We start from the raw sequence: 13,331 nt of genomic DNA, 5'->3' as shown, positions 1-13,331 counted from the left end.
ATGAATGAAATCTTTTAATGAAGAGTGGCAGAATTTACATCTCTAAAGATCCAGCTCTAAGGCAGGAACTACTACAAGTTCACTATAATAACTCATTTACAGATTACTTTATTGTAGCAAAGATGTTTATCTTGCTCTGGTAAAAATATAATTAATAATTAATGAGACAAGATGTTCAGATGTATATACACAAATGTCAAACCTGTTAATGAGAAAAGACTTCAATATACAAATCATATAAGTTGCTTGCATTATTGCTGACATCCAGTGGTCCCTGATATTCAATATTTATAGACTTTATAACAGATCTTCCTTCAAGCGGAGAGAAGAGGAATCCATATAACACAGTCCTAGTTATTATAGATTGATTTACAAAGCTTGCATGTTTTCTTGCATGTAGAAAGAAGATTAATATGCCAGAGATGGCAAATCTTCTGTTCAGAAGAGTGTTTAAAGATTTTGGATTTCCAAATAATATTATTTTGGACTGGGGATCTGTCTTTACAAGTGAATACTGATTAGAGCTATATTTTCACATGAAAGTTAGATGAAAACTTAGCACAGTATTTCACCCACAAACAGACAGCCAAACAGAGACACTGAACAAGATCTTGAAGAGATATCTCCACACCTATTGTAGTTATAGGCAAGATAATTGAGAGAAGTGGCTTGTGTATGCAGAATTTGCATACAACAGGTCAGAATACTCTGTAATACATATGTTCTCATTCAAAGTAATGTATGGCTTCAAATCTAGAGAATCAGACAAGATCCAGAAGTTGATTGATGATGATAATGATGCACAGACAATATCTGATGGAAGACTAAAAATAATCTCTGTATTAAGATATAGTCTGGTAGAATGTTTGATGAAAGCAAAAGAGAATCAAGCATGGTTCTATAACTAAAGATATCAAGATAAAGTGTATGCATCTGGTGATGAAGTGATGTTGTTATCAAGAAATCTATAAACAATACATTCTTGCAAGAAGTTAGATGACAAGTACTACAGATCTTTCTCAGTAATAGAGGCTATAGAAAATAATGCATATTGACTAAAGCTCTTTTAAAGCTATCAGATTCACAATATTTTCCATGTCTTATTGCTGGAACCATACTGCATGAGAATGAGTGAGGCACTAACACATTCTCCTGCAGTACTAGTGAATAATCATCATGAGTAAGAAGTAGACAAAATCTTGAATGACAAAGTATGCTATTGTAAGAAATGCTACCTAGTAAAATGGAAGGGACTTCTTATTGAGAAATTGATGTGGGAACCTGAGGAAAATCTTGAAAATACACAAGAAGTTCTTAAGAATTATCTATAAAAGAAGTGAAGTCATTCTAAGATGAATAAACCTATATACAAAAAGAAGACTAGACATGCTAAAGATCATCACATATAATGAAATCAAACAACTAGTAATAAGAAGAGGTACCATGAGAGTATCTGAAATATGACTGTAATGAAGATGAACCAGTCAAAGATGAATGTGGTTCTGGAGTTACTGAAACTGGTGATATGATAACAGATGGTACTGCAACAAAAGTAGGCTTAACAGATAAAGAGTCATGAGAAGAATGAATTATGTCTACAATGCTCTGGAAACCAGAGAAGATAATATTAGCCAGACAGTTAATGAAAGATATAAGATTGATTTAGACAGAGATTAGTCTAATAACAAGAGAAAATAATAAAGAAAATCTACAAGACTGCTTTCTGTAACACTTTGAAAAGCTTTGGCTTCATCTGTTAAACAAGTGGTAAAATAATCAAGTGAAACTTAGACATTTCTGATTTTATTTTCTATCTGAGACAAGACAGTACAAACTGGAATTGTTGAATGAAGAAGCTTAGACAAACTATCTTTAGTAGATTCTGTTTTAAACACAAGGTTCATGGTTTAGTTTCATGATATGATGCAGGATAATGATGTTTTGTAGAAGATTCTTCAAGACAAGAAGTAGTCTGGTAGTAATGATGTTTGGCAGCTCCTGAGTCAAGCTTATGAAACTCTTGTATAAGTACACTCATGCACTTTATATTGTATGGGTGACATGGATCAGCTATATTAAAACTATAGTATTCTTCTTGAAGTTGCAAGAGCTGACAAACTAGTTTAACAGTAGATTCTGGAACCTACAACTATATCAGAATAACAAGAAGAATGAATAAAGACATACTTACATTACAATAGATATAGATTTGATATTCTAAACAATAAGAACAAGATTTCTTCTTGATATCTTATAAACAAGACTTGCTTTCATTCAGGTGGTCTGTGAACATCAAGTAAATGCAGATGAAGCACAGAAAAGTGTTTTCTTTATTATATACAACAGAGTCTTTCAATAATAATATTGTAATGAGTTATAAAATGAATGAGTAACAATGCCAGAGCTCAAATAAAGCAGAAGAAAAAGAAAAAAGAAGAGAGTCAGAAACTCTCTATTTATACTCATGCCATAATGCACTAAAGTTACTAGTTTCATGACTTGTTGATAGATAATGTGATAATGAACAACAGATGATATAGCAATCAGACAAGCAAACAAACAAAGAAACAAGTATATGATGAAATGCTAAATGTTTGTAATAAAATAATTACTGTTCTATAATAAAGAATGTCTACTGCAACCAGCAGCAATATGCATGTGAAATATCTATATAGACAAGCAGTAGTAAGGCAGAAGCTTGCACATTCAAGAATCTATAATGCTTCACTAATGATAGAGAAGCTATAATAATGTATGAAAAACCACTTCAGTAGCTCTATATCTTGAAGTCTGAGGCCTCTGGAGGGGGAAATAGTGTTATGAATGTAGATCTAGATTAACCAAGCATTGGATGATATCAGGTGTTCAGGGGTATTTATGTGACCCTAACTCTGAACATATAAGGATCACGCAATTTACATAGATTGTGAGAACTCCAGTGTTCAGTCTTCTAGTTAGAGGACCTCTACATTCTACACACAATTCCCTTCCATCAGTTGTGGGCATTGTACTAACTTAGCTCTTTTATACCCCTAATCCTGGGAAAACCTACGTGACCTACAACTGGTTCTCCTAACAATATCTAAGACTTAGCCCTAAGTTATTGCTAAGCAGGGGCCTAGAACCCACACACTCAGCCCTGGAGAGTCAAGATAGGCCTGGAGTGCTCTGTGTAGCTTGTTTCCCCCTGCCAGCCACTAACCAAGCATGCAGCTAGTGGTCAAGCATGCCCCCCACCTTGCACACAGTGGGGCAGCAAGGGTTCCAGACAGTCAGATGGTTTTCAAAGCTATTCCCCAGTTAAAGGCAGCCTCTAGAGGCTCCTGGCTTTTAGTTGAGAATAGAGCCAAAACTATCTGAATTTTATTGCCTTCTTTGGCGGGCAAAAAAGCATTAGTGGTGCCCGTGAGGGGATTCAAACCCCCGCCCCTGGGGAAGGGCAGCCTGAGCTAGGTGGTGCTGTTGCTATTGAGCCACCTGCACCAGGCTATATTTCTCTAAACAAACTTGATTTAATTCTGTAACTCTCTTTGCTACTAGATCAACTTTTTCATTTTCATATATATTTACATGTGCAGGAATCCAATGAAGATGTATATTAATTTGCTGATTTTTAATATACTTAGCAGTTTTTCTTATAGATTGAAAATAATATAAGCCAGAATTGAGATCTTGATTCATGAGTCTCTGAATAGCAGCTTGGCTATCAGAAAATACCTAGATATCTGATATTAATCTTGACTAAGATTGAGAGATAGAACTTGTTAATTTAAATACTTTATTTATAGCAAACAGTTCTGCATCAAAAACTTCAAGATATTTGTCTAGATTCTGTAAAAATCTAATATTATCTTGTAGATTGTATACACCAGCACTAGCATATTGATTTTCTTCAGCTTTGAATTCATCTGAATAAAGGATTAAAGATTTATTATCTAGATTGTTAATTCTATTTATATAACTATCTTTAGCTGTTTTCTTGTCTGATTTTTTAATTTGAATATCTATTAAATCAGCTAGATTTTCAGACCAAAGTGCATTTCATTTTGCTTTGATTCTCTCTGTTTTTAGAGAAGATAATATGTTTGAAATTATTGAACAAACTCTGAATAGTTGACTTGGATATCTTTTTTGTTTATTGATTTTTCTTCTTTTTAGTTGGTGTTTGTTCAACATATTCATTATTTAATTCTGATTGATTTCAATCTAAAAACCTTCCCCAATCAAGAGCAATACCATTATCATAAGGTGGAAAGCTAGAAGATACTCTTTCTCTAATTGCATATTCTTTTGGTATTTTTAATAGTCTATAAGCATAGTTTCTACATAGTCTATTAAATCTTACTTTGACAGAAGAAATAGCAGCTTCAATCTTTATAGCACAGTAAATCTTCCAGAGATCTTTTTCAATGTAATCAAGTTCTGTAAGAGTATATGTGAGAGTTTTCTCATCATTCAATTTGCTTGCATTACAAGTGAATTTAATGCTGAAGATGAACTGCCAATATTTTGTATAGAAGCCAGTCTGATAGAGCTTTGTGTGTTGTGGTGATCTCAAGACTGATAGATGCTTTGCAGATATTAGATTAGAGATGATTATATCAAGAGATTCACTTTGTGAGTGCTTTTGGATGGCCTGGAGAGTATTTAACTTTTCTTGTCATTTCATCATTCTCTTTAGTAGTTTGGTTTTCTCACAAAGTTGTTGGATTTCATCTCTTGATGCTAAGATAGACTCTCTCTCTGAGATTGCAATGCTAGTTGCAAGCTATATAAAGTTGTCTCATAGTGTAGTAGGGATTCCGGTACCTTATTAGGACAAAGGTTGTTCCAGTCTAAGGTGCAAACCACTTCAAAGCTACTATTCCTAAGCTATATAAACCATCTATAGCCTCTGCATCTTGCTTATTATCTTTGTGCACCATTGCTCTTTTCTACACACTTATTCTTTATTACCAGTTCAGTTATTAGTTAGAGAATATGAAGATCTCTTGTTTATCAAACTTGCTACTGTTTCTTATTAGAGCTGCCTGTGTTAGTACAAAGCTCTTTAGTACTATTACTCCTTATAAGCTTTGGTGTCTGTTAGAACATACCTATCTCTATACTTACTACTCAACCATACCCTTACTATATTGTGATTTTTCATCTTTCTTGTACTCTCACCATATCAACTAACTTATCTATCTTGATAAGGCATTCTATTGTACCCTGCTTCATTTGGTGACCAAGCTAAGATCTGAAGATAATAATGTGGTAATTTGATAACTATCAAAAAAGAAAAACACATTCTAAGATACATAAAGCAATACACTATTTCAAGATAAGACCTTATGGACTAGGAACACAGTACTAATCAGGTTTTTTTATTTAAGAATAAGATTAGGGAGCTTAGATTTAAATGCCTCTTATTTAGAGCTTGTCTAATAAACAGGTTTTTGGAAGATATTGACTTATAGACAGAATATACTGTGTGACATAACCAAAGATCAAGAAATCAAGAAATCAGAATCAGAATTAACTATGGCTGAAGGTACTACAGAATCATATGTAACTATATCACAGAGTGAAGACAAGAGAATTGTGGTTCATTCCCACATTTCTATGCCTTCCCCTGGCATGGCAAATGCATCTTAGTTTGATGGCAGAGATGCTATCCTGTTTATTGAAAGGTTTTATCAGATGTGCAAGAATCATGGGGTAATTAATTCTAAAAACATTATTGAACAGTTGGCTAGGCACTGTGTTATATGAATTGAAGAATGAATGAAGATCTTGAAAGACTACAAAGAAGATAATTGGGGAGTATTCTTCAAAGAGATTATTCATGAATTTTGTGATCAAGACATTACTTACAAGATTTACTATTGGAATTATCTTCAAACAATTACAAAGAAACTGCATGCTTGAGATAGCAATATTTGTACTTATATTTGAGAATACACTACTATCACCAGTACTGTACAAGCCAATGGAAGACTTGATGAATTCACCAAGATGTCTTGATTTTTTCAGAGGTTATCTGAAAATAGGCTGGTATTTGGGACCGGGACAGGATCCCATTTTCCATTGAAGCTGGTCCCAGTCCTGAATTTAGAAACAGCCAGGATCCCAAACATGAAATCTTAGTTCCATGTTCCATCTTACTCAAGAGCTTGAGATCCTATTCCCATTACTATTTCATAAATTATTTCCCAGTCCTATTCTCAAATAGAAAATTATGTTCCATGTCTTATTCCAGCAGAGAAGGTAGGCCCCCATTTCCCATTCTGGCTAAGTCTATAGTGGGACCAGAATGAGATCAGATTTCTCAGCCCCATTGTATCAAGAGTCAAACTAGTCAAATTTTGTATAGACCATTACCAAATTTCATTACTTTTTTGATGAAGGCAGAACTCTTAGAAAAATCAATTTCATTGTTAAAGAAAAAAACAAAGTATTAAAACTAAGTAATAATCAAAGCCAGTAAATAATCAGAAACTGCCTAAATGACAAGTTCATCATTCTCATTATTATCATTATTCTCATTATCATCATTATTCTTGCTATTGTTATCATTCTCTTTCTCTTTCTTCTTCTTTCTCTTTTTCTTCTTCTCTCTCTTCTTCTTCTTCTTCTTTTTCTTCTTCTTCTTCTTCTGCTCCTCCAGAACCAGCTTTGTGAACCAGACAGGGACTCTAATACCCACTATTTGACAGGCAGAGACCCTGTTGGTGCTGAGAGAAGACAGAGAGATAGTGGTGGACAGTGGCAGTAGTAATGGAGCAGCAGCAGGAGTAGTTAATGGGGCAGGGACAGAACACAGACAGCAGGTGATAGCAGCAGAGGTGGAGGCAGCAGGGGCAGAGTGATCAGGCATATTAATCAGACTGAAATAGTTTGATCTGGTCATGGCACTGATGCCAAGAATGAGCTTCATGTCATCAGCATTGACTGTAACACATGTATAGTGTGCTATTGCTATAACAGAGTCTATATTACTCAGTATAATTATTGATACCATTGCCAATAGTAACTTATACTTAAACAGAGTGCATAAGATTATTTCAGCAGTCTTCTGAAGTAACTTAATAACAGTATGTTGCCAGCAATATTCATGTTCTTGATGATAAGATAAAGTAATTTTCTGAATCAATTACTAGAACAGGGCCACTAGAAGAATTAGCTCTGTAGAGCTCTGGAAGTAGCAGATTTCTTTAATAGCATCTATTTCATCAATTAGCATCAAGACCATTATCAAAAATTATTACTTTTTGACATACAAGTGCTGGACTTCCAATTATGAATCAGGGAACAGGAGCAGAGATTCTTCTGATCAAAGTTGGCCAGGTCAATGTCTTTATTAACTTTACACTAATTACTCTTCTTCAAAGCTCATTCTTTCAATACAGTCTTGTGCTGCTTCTCTCCAGCTGTGCAAAATGGATGCACATGAGAAAAACTAACATTTTGTCAGTAAACAATGTGCATCAGAGCAGAATTCTGCAAGCACTCATCTCTTAACACAACCCATTGTTACAGTACAGTTTGTTGTACAGAGGAATGTTGAAGAGCAGTAAATAAAAAGAGAAACCTGGAAGAGAGGAGAAAATCATCAATATTAGCTCTGAAGAGAAAAAAGAAGAAGAGAAAGAGAAAGAGAAGAGAAGAGAAACTGATTTTATATTATTATTCTGCAGCAGTATAGCAATAACATGTTGAGCTTGCCTATAGCAACATGCCTGTAGAATGTAAACAATGTGTATAGTAACTATTCTACACAAGTACTTGATCAATACACTTCATATTTCTATTATTCTGTAGCCAGTATAGCAACAACATATTGAGCTTGCCTATAACAACATGCTTATAAAATGTAAACAATGTGTATAGTAACCATTCTATACAAGTAGTTGATACATTCTATAATTCTATCATGCAGTGCCTCCAATTCAACTCATTACATACAATTATGAAGATGGGGCCAAAGCAATATTTAATAAGAAAGAAGACCTGGGCAGCACAAAAGCACTGTCAGACCTTGAAAGATTATTAAAAAGACATATTCAAGGCAGAAGAGACAGATTGCAAGGTACATCATAATATGCTGAAGAGAATTCAAGTCAAATATAAGTAGTATGCACTCTTAGTGATTTGCATTAAATTATATTAACATTCATTGCAGGCAGAATAGCAGCAAGAAGAATCACAAGATGATTGAGGATAAAGTTATTGAACAGCTGATGGCCAAGCAATTTGCCAAGAGTAAGTCAAAGAAGTACTATAAGCACCAGCTCATGATCTCTCAGCAAAAGAAGAGAGAGAAGAAGAAGAAGCATCATCAAGAAGAGATTACAGAAATCAAGAATAAAGCTTGACAGAATAAGAAGATAGAATTTAAAAGTCACAAAATTTGATAATAATTCTAATATATTTAGGTCAAAACAAGCCAGATGTAGCATTTTATTGCTGCATATAAGCAGGCCCAGTTCTGTCAAATAATAGTCAAGCTCAAGATCAAGATTATAACTCATGATCATAATTGTCTTGCTGCAGTCAGTGTATCAAGAGAGAGGGTTAAGAAGAAGATGAGAGGATTTCTGAGCTAATTATAAAGTCTGATAGAAGACAATAACAGCTTACCTGCCTCAGAGAAGATGGAGAAAGATGATTTCAAGATTGTGATATTCTCTAATAAGAACAATAAGAAGAACAATAAGATGAATAATGATTGAATTGTTGATATCTAGAAGAGAAAGTTAAGTTTTTAGTTCTTTTTTTTATATTAATTTGAGAATGGGGTGCTATTAAATTGGCAAAATATTTTATTTTCCTGAAGAAGAATGTTTTATTTTGTAGATAATAATTTTGTAGTTGGTTACTGTGCAGAGTAAAATAAGCCTAACTAGCTGAGTTATCAAATTTTGCTTGAACTCTTACCAAATTTTGTTACTTTTTTGACTAAGACAGAACTCAGAGAAAAATCAATTTAATTATAAAAAAAAAAAATCTAATTAATGGCTGAAGTCAGTAAACAAGCAAAATCTACAGAAGTTTCTTCAGAATTAATCATAGTTCAACATGGAAAAAAATAATTTATATTGTGAAAGAAGCAGCATCACAAGTTGTTTGTTACTTGATGGTTGACTACTGAAGCTGCTCAGTTAGTTAAGGATAAGTGTGATGACTCCAACTGAAAGGCAAAGCAATACTATTTTAATTTTTGGCCAAAATTTGATCAGGTGGCAGAGCATTCTAAGAGCACTTCAGAAGTGATTTGCAAGCATTGCTAAATCTTTCTCAGTTATTCAAGCTTTTCTTGAAACAGTACAAGTGATCTGAAGAAGCATTTAACTAGCAAAGACTGTACAAAAACTAGTGATAGACAGAGTAACACTCTGATTAACATAATGGTAGGTCATGAATTCTAATTTTTCAAATATAATGGATTTTAGTAATGGTTCTGGTGTCTTAGTAACAGTTTTCAAAGCATTCTCAAACAAATTCAGATCTGCCTGTTTCTGAATATAATTAAGACAATTTTCTTCAGCAGCTTGTGTGAACATTAATATTCTTAAATCTCTTATTTTGTGCTATTGAGAATCCAGCATTCCACACATTAATAATCATGCTTAACCCTGCAATGGCATTACAGATATCTATATGAGAAACATTATATCAGGTTATGAATAATATATACAATCAGCTATTCTGAAATCTTCTCTTTAACTATAATTCAATAACTAAGATATCTCTAGTGATGAATAATTGGACAAGTCTCAATAATCTTGTCTTTATAGTAATTAATAGTTATTACATTATAAAGAATTGAAAGTACTATAAGCATTTACTGGGTTTTGAAAGTTTAGAGAGTGCTTGTACTGGCAAGAATATAATAGAGATTCTTCAATAATTATTAGCAGTATAGAGACTTGAAAGTAATCTTCTTGTAATTACAAGTGACAATATATTAAACAATGATACTATACAAGCATATCTTATATATCAGTTAAGGCCAGCATTACAGCAGTTGAACAAGATAACTAATTAAAATACAGACAGTGAAACAATACCCTGTCTTACTTATATAATTTAACTTGTGGTTTGAGAGCTGATTTGCAATCTCAAGATTCAGCTAGATAATAATACTCTACTTACTATCTTTGATAAGAGCTTAATTACTAATAATCTAGCATTAACAGACATATTTGCAAATACTCTTAGAAAGATAATGAAATTTGATAATAGTCTTGATATACTTGAGTTGATTTACTAATCTTTGCTTAATAATAAATTTGTCTTGTTACTAATGTAATCAATGTCTCTCTCCAACTTGCTGCATGTTTCTAAGAATATCAACAAGAGAATCAGTACAAGATGATTCAAGATGTTTACACAAGATAGAATTCTATCTATAAGATGTATATTTGTGTTTTGTTACTTTAACAAGCTGTGAACTTATGAATTCAGAACTCATCATCAAAATACCAAAGACTTTACTTATTAAATCATGACTGAAAGCAGATAGAGTATATAATTAGACTGTTGCAGTTATTCAGTTAATTTATCAAGATACTGTTCAAAACAACAGATTTAATAATTTATCTAGTATAGATAATCTACAATCATCTTTTCCAGTATTTAGAAAGAGAGAAGAACAAGACTCAACAGTTAATAACAAGAGAGAATATTAAAGAAGCTATCAAAGCTGCCAGCTTAAAATTTCAGAAATACTATAGTAATACTGAGTATTCAAAGAGTGAGCTGCTAGCTGTAGCTGCTGCTCTTCATTCATCACACTGTATGAGAGCATATGATTCAGAGAATTAGACCAGTAATAAGTGTGAAACATACTAACAACATATTTTAAGATTTTACAAAAAGTATTATGAGAAATATAAACAGCTAAGAGAAGTAATACTTGATGTAAATGATGTATATTTATTATAAGTATTATTCTGATTTTCTCTCTGCTAACTTTTCTAGAATATTGAGCAAATGATTTTTGAGAGACTCTATTAAAGACAAGCAAATTTTCAAAATAAAATGCAGCAATATTTAAATAATAAGAATTTAACATTATCTTAAGCTCTAATTCTGGAACAGTGAAGAATGCTAGAGTCTGATTTTTCAACTGTTACTCAGATGGCAAGAGATATTCTGGCTGTATTTTTGACAGAGATTGAGATAGAACAGGTTTTCAATGTTGCTTGGAATACATATTCTTATTAATAATCATGGCTTCATGCATCTACAATCAAGAAGATCATGCTACTTAAATATAGAGACAAGATACATATGCTGAATGAAGCACTCATATTACATGAGAAGTTGATCAAGAAAGTCATTCAAGACAATCAAGATGATCAAGATATCTCAGAGATTGTACAGAAAGAGATTGCAAGCCTGCTAAATCCACTACTTAATCTAGATAAGAAACAGAAAATGCATCAATATTATTAATAGATAGAGTCAAGTAGCTAAAGTCTAATAGCTTGCAATATAATTCAATTATGTAAAGAGTGTTACCAAATTTCATTACTTTTCCAAAGTTGAATAAATTGATAAAATTATGTTAGAACTGTTATCAAATTTCATTACCTTTTGACAACACAAATGGGACTGGAATTCTCAGTCCCATTCTACACTTTACTGGTCCTGTCCTATATATAATATTGAAATCCCAGTCCTATCCCATTTTGTCATGACCAGGTCCCAGGCCTATCCTATTAACTAGATTTTGATTCTGGTCCCAATTCCATCCCAATTCCAGCTTCTATGGAACTGTCCCAATATGCTGTTAAACAACCCAGTTCCATTCTGTTAAGCTGAGCTTTAACCTGATTCTGTTCTTGGGACAGAAATTGGGACAGGAATCCAGAACTGGAATGGGAAATTCCAGAACCAGATACCACTCTACTGAGAATGATTTCCACATTAAAGAATAGTCTGATAGAATATTTGACAAAAGTAAAAGAGAACCAAGCATGATTCTATAATTAAAGATATCAAGATAAAATGTATGCACCTGGTGATAAAATAATGTCATTATCAAGAAATCTATAAATAATACATTCTTGCAAGAAGTTAGACAACAAGTACTATGAGTCTTTCTTAGTAATAGAGGCTATAGAAAATAACACATATTAACTAAAGCTCTCTCTGAGCTATCAGATTCACAATATTTGCCATGTCTTATTGTTGAAACTGTACTGCACAAGAATAGATAAGATGCCAACACATCTCTCTGTGGTACTGGTAGACAACTATCATGAGTGGAGAGTAGATAAAATCTTGAACAACAAAGCACACTACTGCAAGATATATTACTTAGAAAAGTGGAAAGAATTCTCTATTAAGAAATTAACATGGGAACCTGAGGAATATCTTAAAAATGCACAAGAGACTCTTAAGAATTATCTAAAGAAAAGATATAATTACAAGAAGATAAATAAATCTACATACAGAAAGAAAGATAAACATAACACAAAACAAACATAAAGATTACAACATGTTTATAAAATCAAGAATTTAACAGTGAGAAGGTGTACTATAAGAGTGCCTGAGATATAGCTGTGACAGTAGTAAACCAGCTATAGACAAGCAAGACTTGGAAGTTGCAAGTATGTTTGGTACAATGATGGAAAGAACCACAATAGAAGATGTAGTTACAGAGAAAGATATTACAGATAAAGAACTATAAAGAGAATAAAGTATTTCTACAATACTTCAAAAACCAGAAGAAACAATATTAGTTAGATAATTAATTAAAGACATGAGGTTGGTCTAAGCAGAAGTTAGTCTGAGAACAAGTAAGATAATACAGAAGATCTACAAGATCAGTTTCTATACTATCTTAAAGAGCTTTGATTTCACTTATTAAATAAGTTGTAAAATAGTCAAGTATAGAGTGGTATCTGGTTCCAGGATTTCCTGGCCTGATTCCAGATTCCCATCCCAATTTCTGTTCCAAGGACAGGATCAGGTTGAAGCTCAGCTTAATGAGATGGGACTGGGTTGTTTAACAGCATATTGAGACAGTTCCATGGAAACTGGGATTGGGATGGAATTGGGACTGGAATCAAAATCTAGCTAGTAAAACAAGCCCAGAACCTGATATGACAAAATGAGATAGGATCAGGATTTCAATATTGTATATGAAACAGGATCAGTAAAGTGTAGAATTGAACTGGAAACTCTAATCTTATTTATGTTGTCAAAAAGTAATAAAATTTGGTAATAATTCTAACATAATTTTATCAATCTATTCAACTTCAGAAAAGTACCAAAATTTGGTAATGCTTTTTGTATAATTGAATCATATTGCAAGCTATTAGCTACTTGAGTCTATC

At 32.9% G+C, this 13,331-nt stretch overlaps 3 protein-coding genes across 3 annotated transcripts; 1 reads left to right on the top strand and 2 right to left on the bottom strand.

The window, feature by feature from the left end:
* Positions 1-3,741: 3,741 nt before the first annotated feature.
* Positions 3,742-4,239, bottom strand: CIMG_13141 (uncharacterized protein; the record flags this gene model as incomplete). Its single annotated transcript, XM_001243474.2, has 2 exons — positions 3,742-4,004; positions 4,215-4,239. 2 exons carry the CDS (start codon positions 4,237-4,239, stop codon positions 3,742-3,744), a joined length of 288 nt encoding a protein of 95 aa, XP_001243475.2.
* A 2,245-nt stretch (positions 4,240-6,484) lies between these two features.
* On the bottom strand, positions 6,485-6,919 carry CIMG_13140 (uncharacterized protein; the record flags this gene model as incomplete). The annotated part of the gene is made up of 1 exon (XM_001243473.1): positions 6,485-6,919. One exon carries the CDS (start codon positions 6,917-6,919, stop codon positions 6,485-6,487), a length of 435 nt encoding a protein of 144 aa, XP_001243474.1.
* A 1,164-nt stretch (positions 6,920-8,083) lies between these two features.
* CIMG_13139 (uncharacterized protein) lies at positions 8,084-8,357 on the top strand (the record flags this gene model as incomplete). Its single annotated transcript, XM_004445432.1, has 2 exons — positions 8,084-8,112; positions 8,165-8,357. 2 exons carry the CDS (start codon positions 8,084-8,086, stop codon positions 8,355-8,357), a joined length of 222 nt encoding a protein of 73 aa, XP_004445489.1.
* Between the last annotated feature and the right edge of the window lie 4,974 nt (positions 8,358-13,331).

The sequence above is a fragment of the Coccidioides immitis genome (assembly GCF_000149335.2).
Source record: "Coccidioides immitis RS genomic scaffold supercont3.2, whole genome shotgun sequence".
NCBI classification, from domain to species: Eukaryota; Fungi; Ascomycota; class Eurotiomycetes; order Onygenales; family Onygenaceae; genus Coccidioides; species Coccidioides immitis.
Note: the sequence above shows the minus strand (reverse complement) of the source record. Positions and strands in the feature narration are given on the sequence as shown.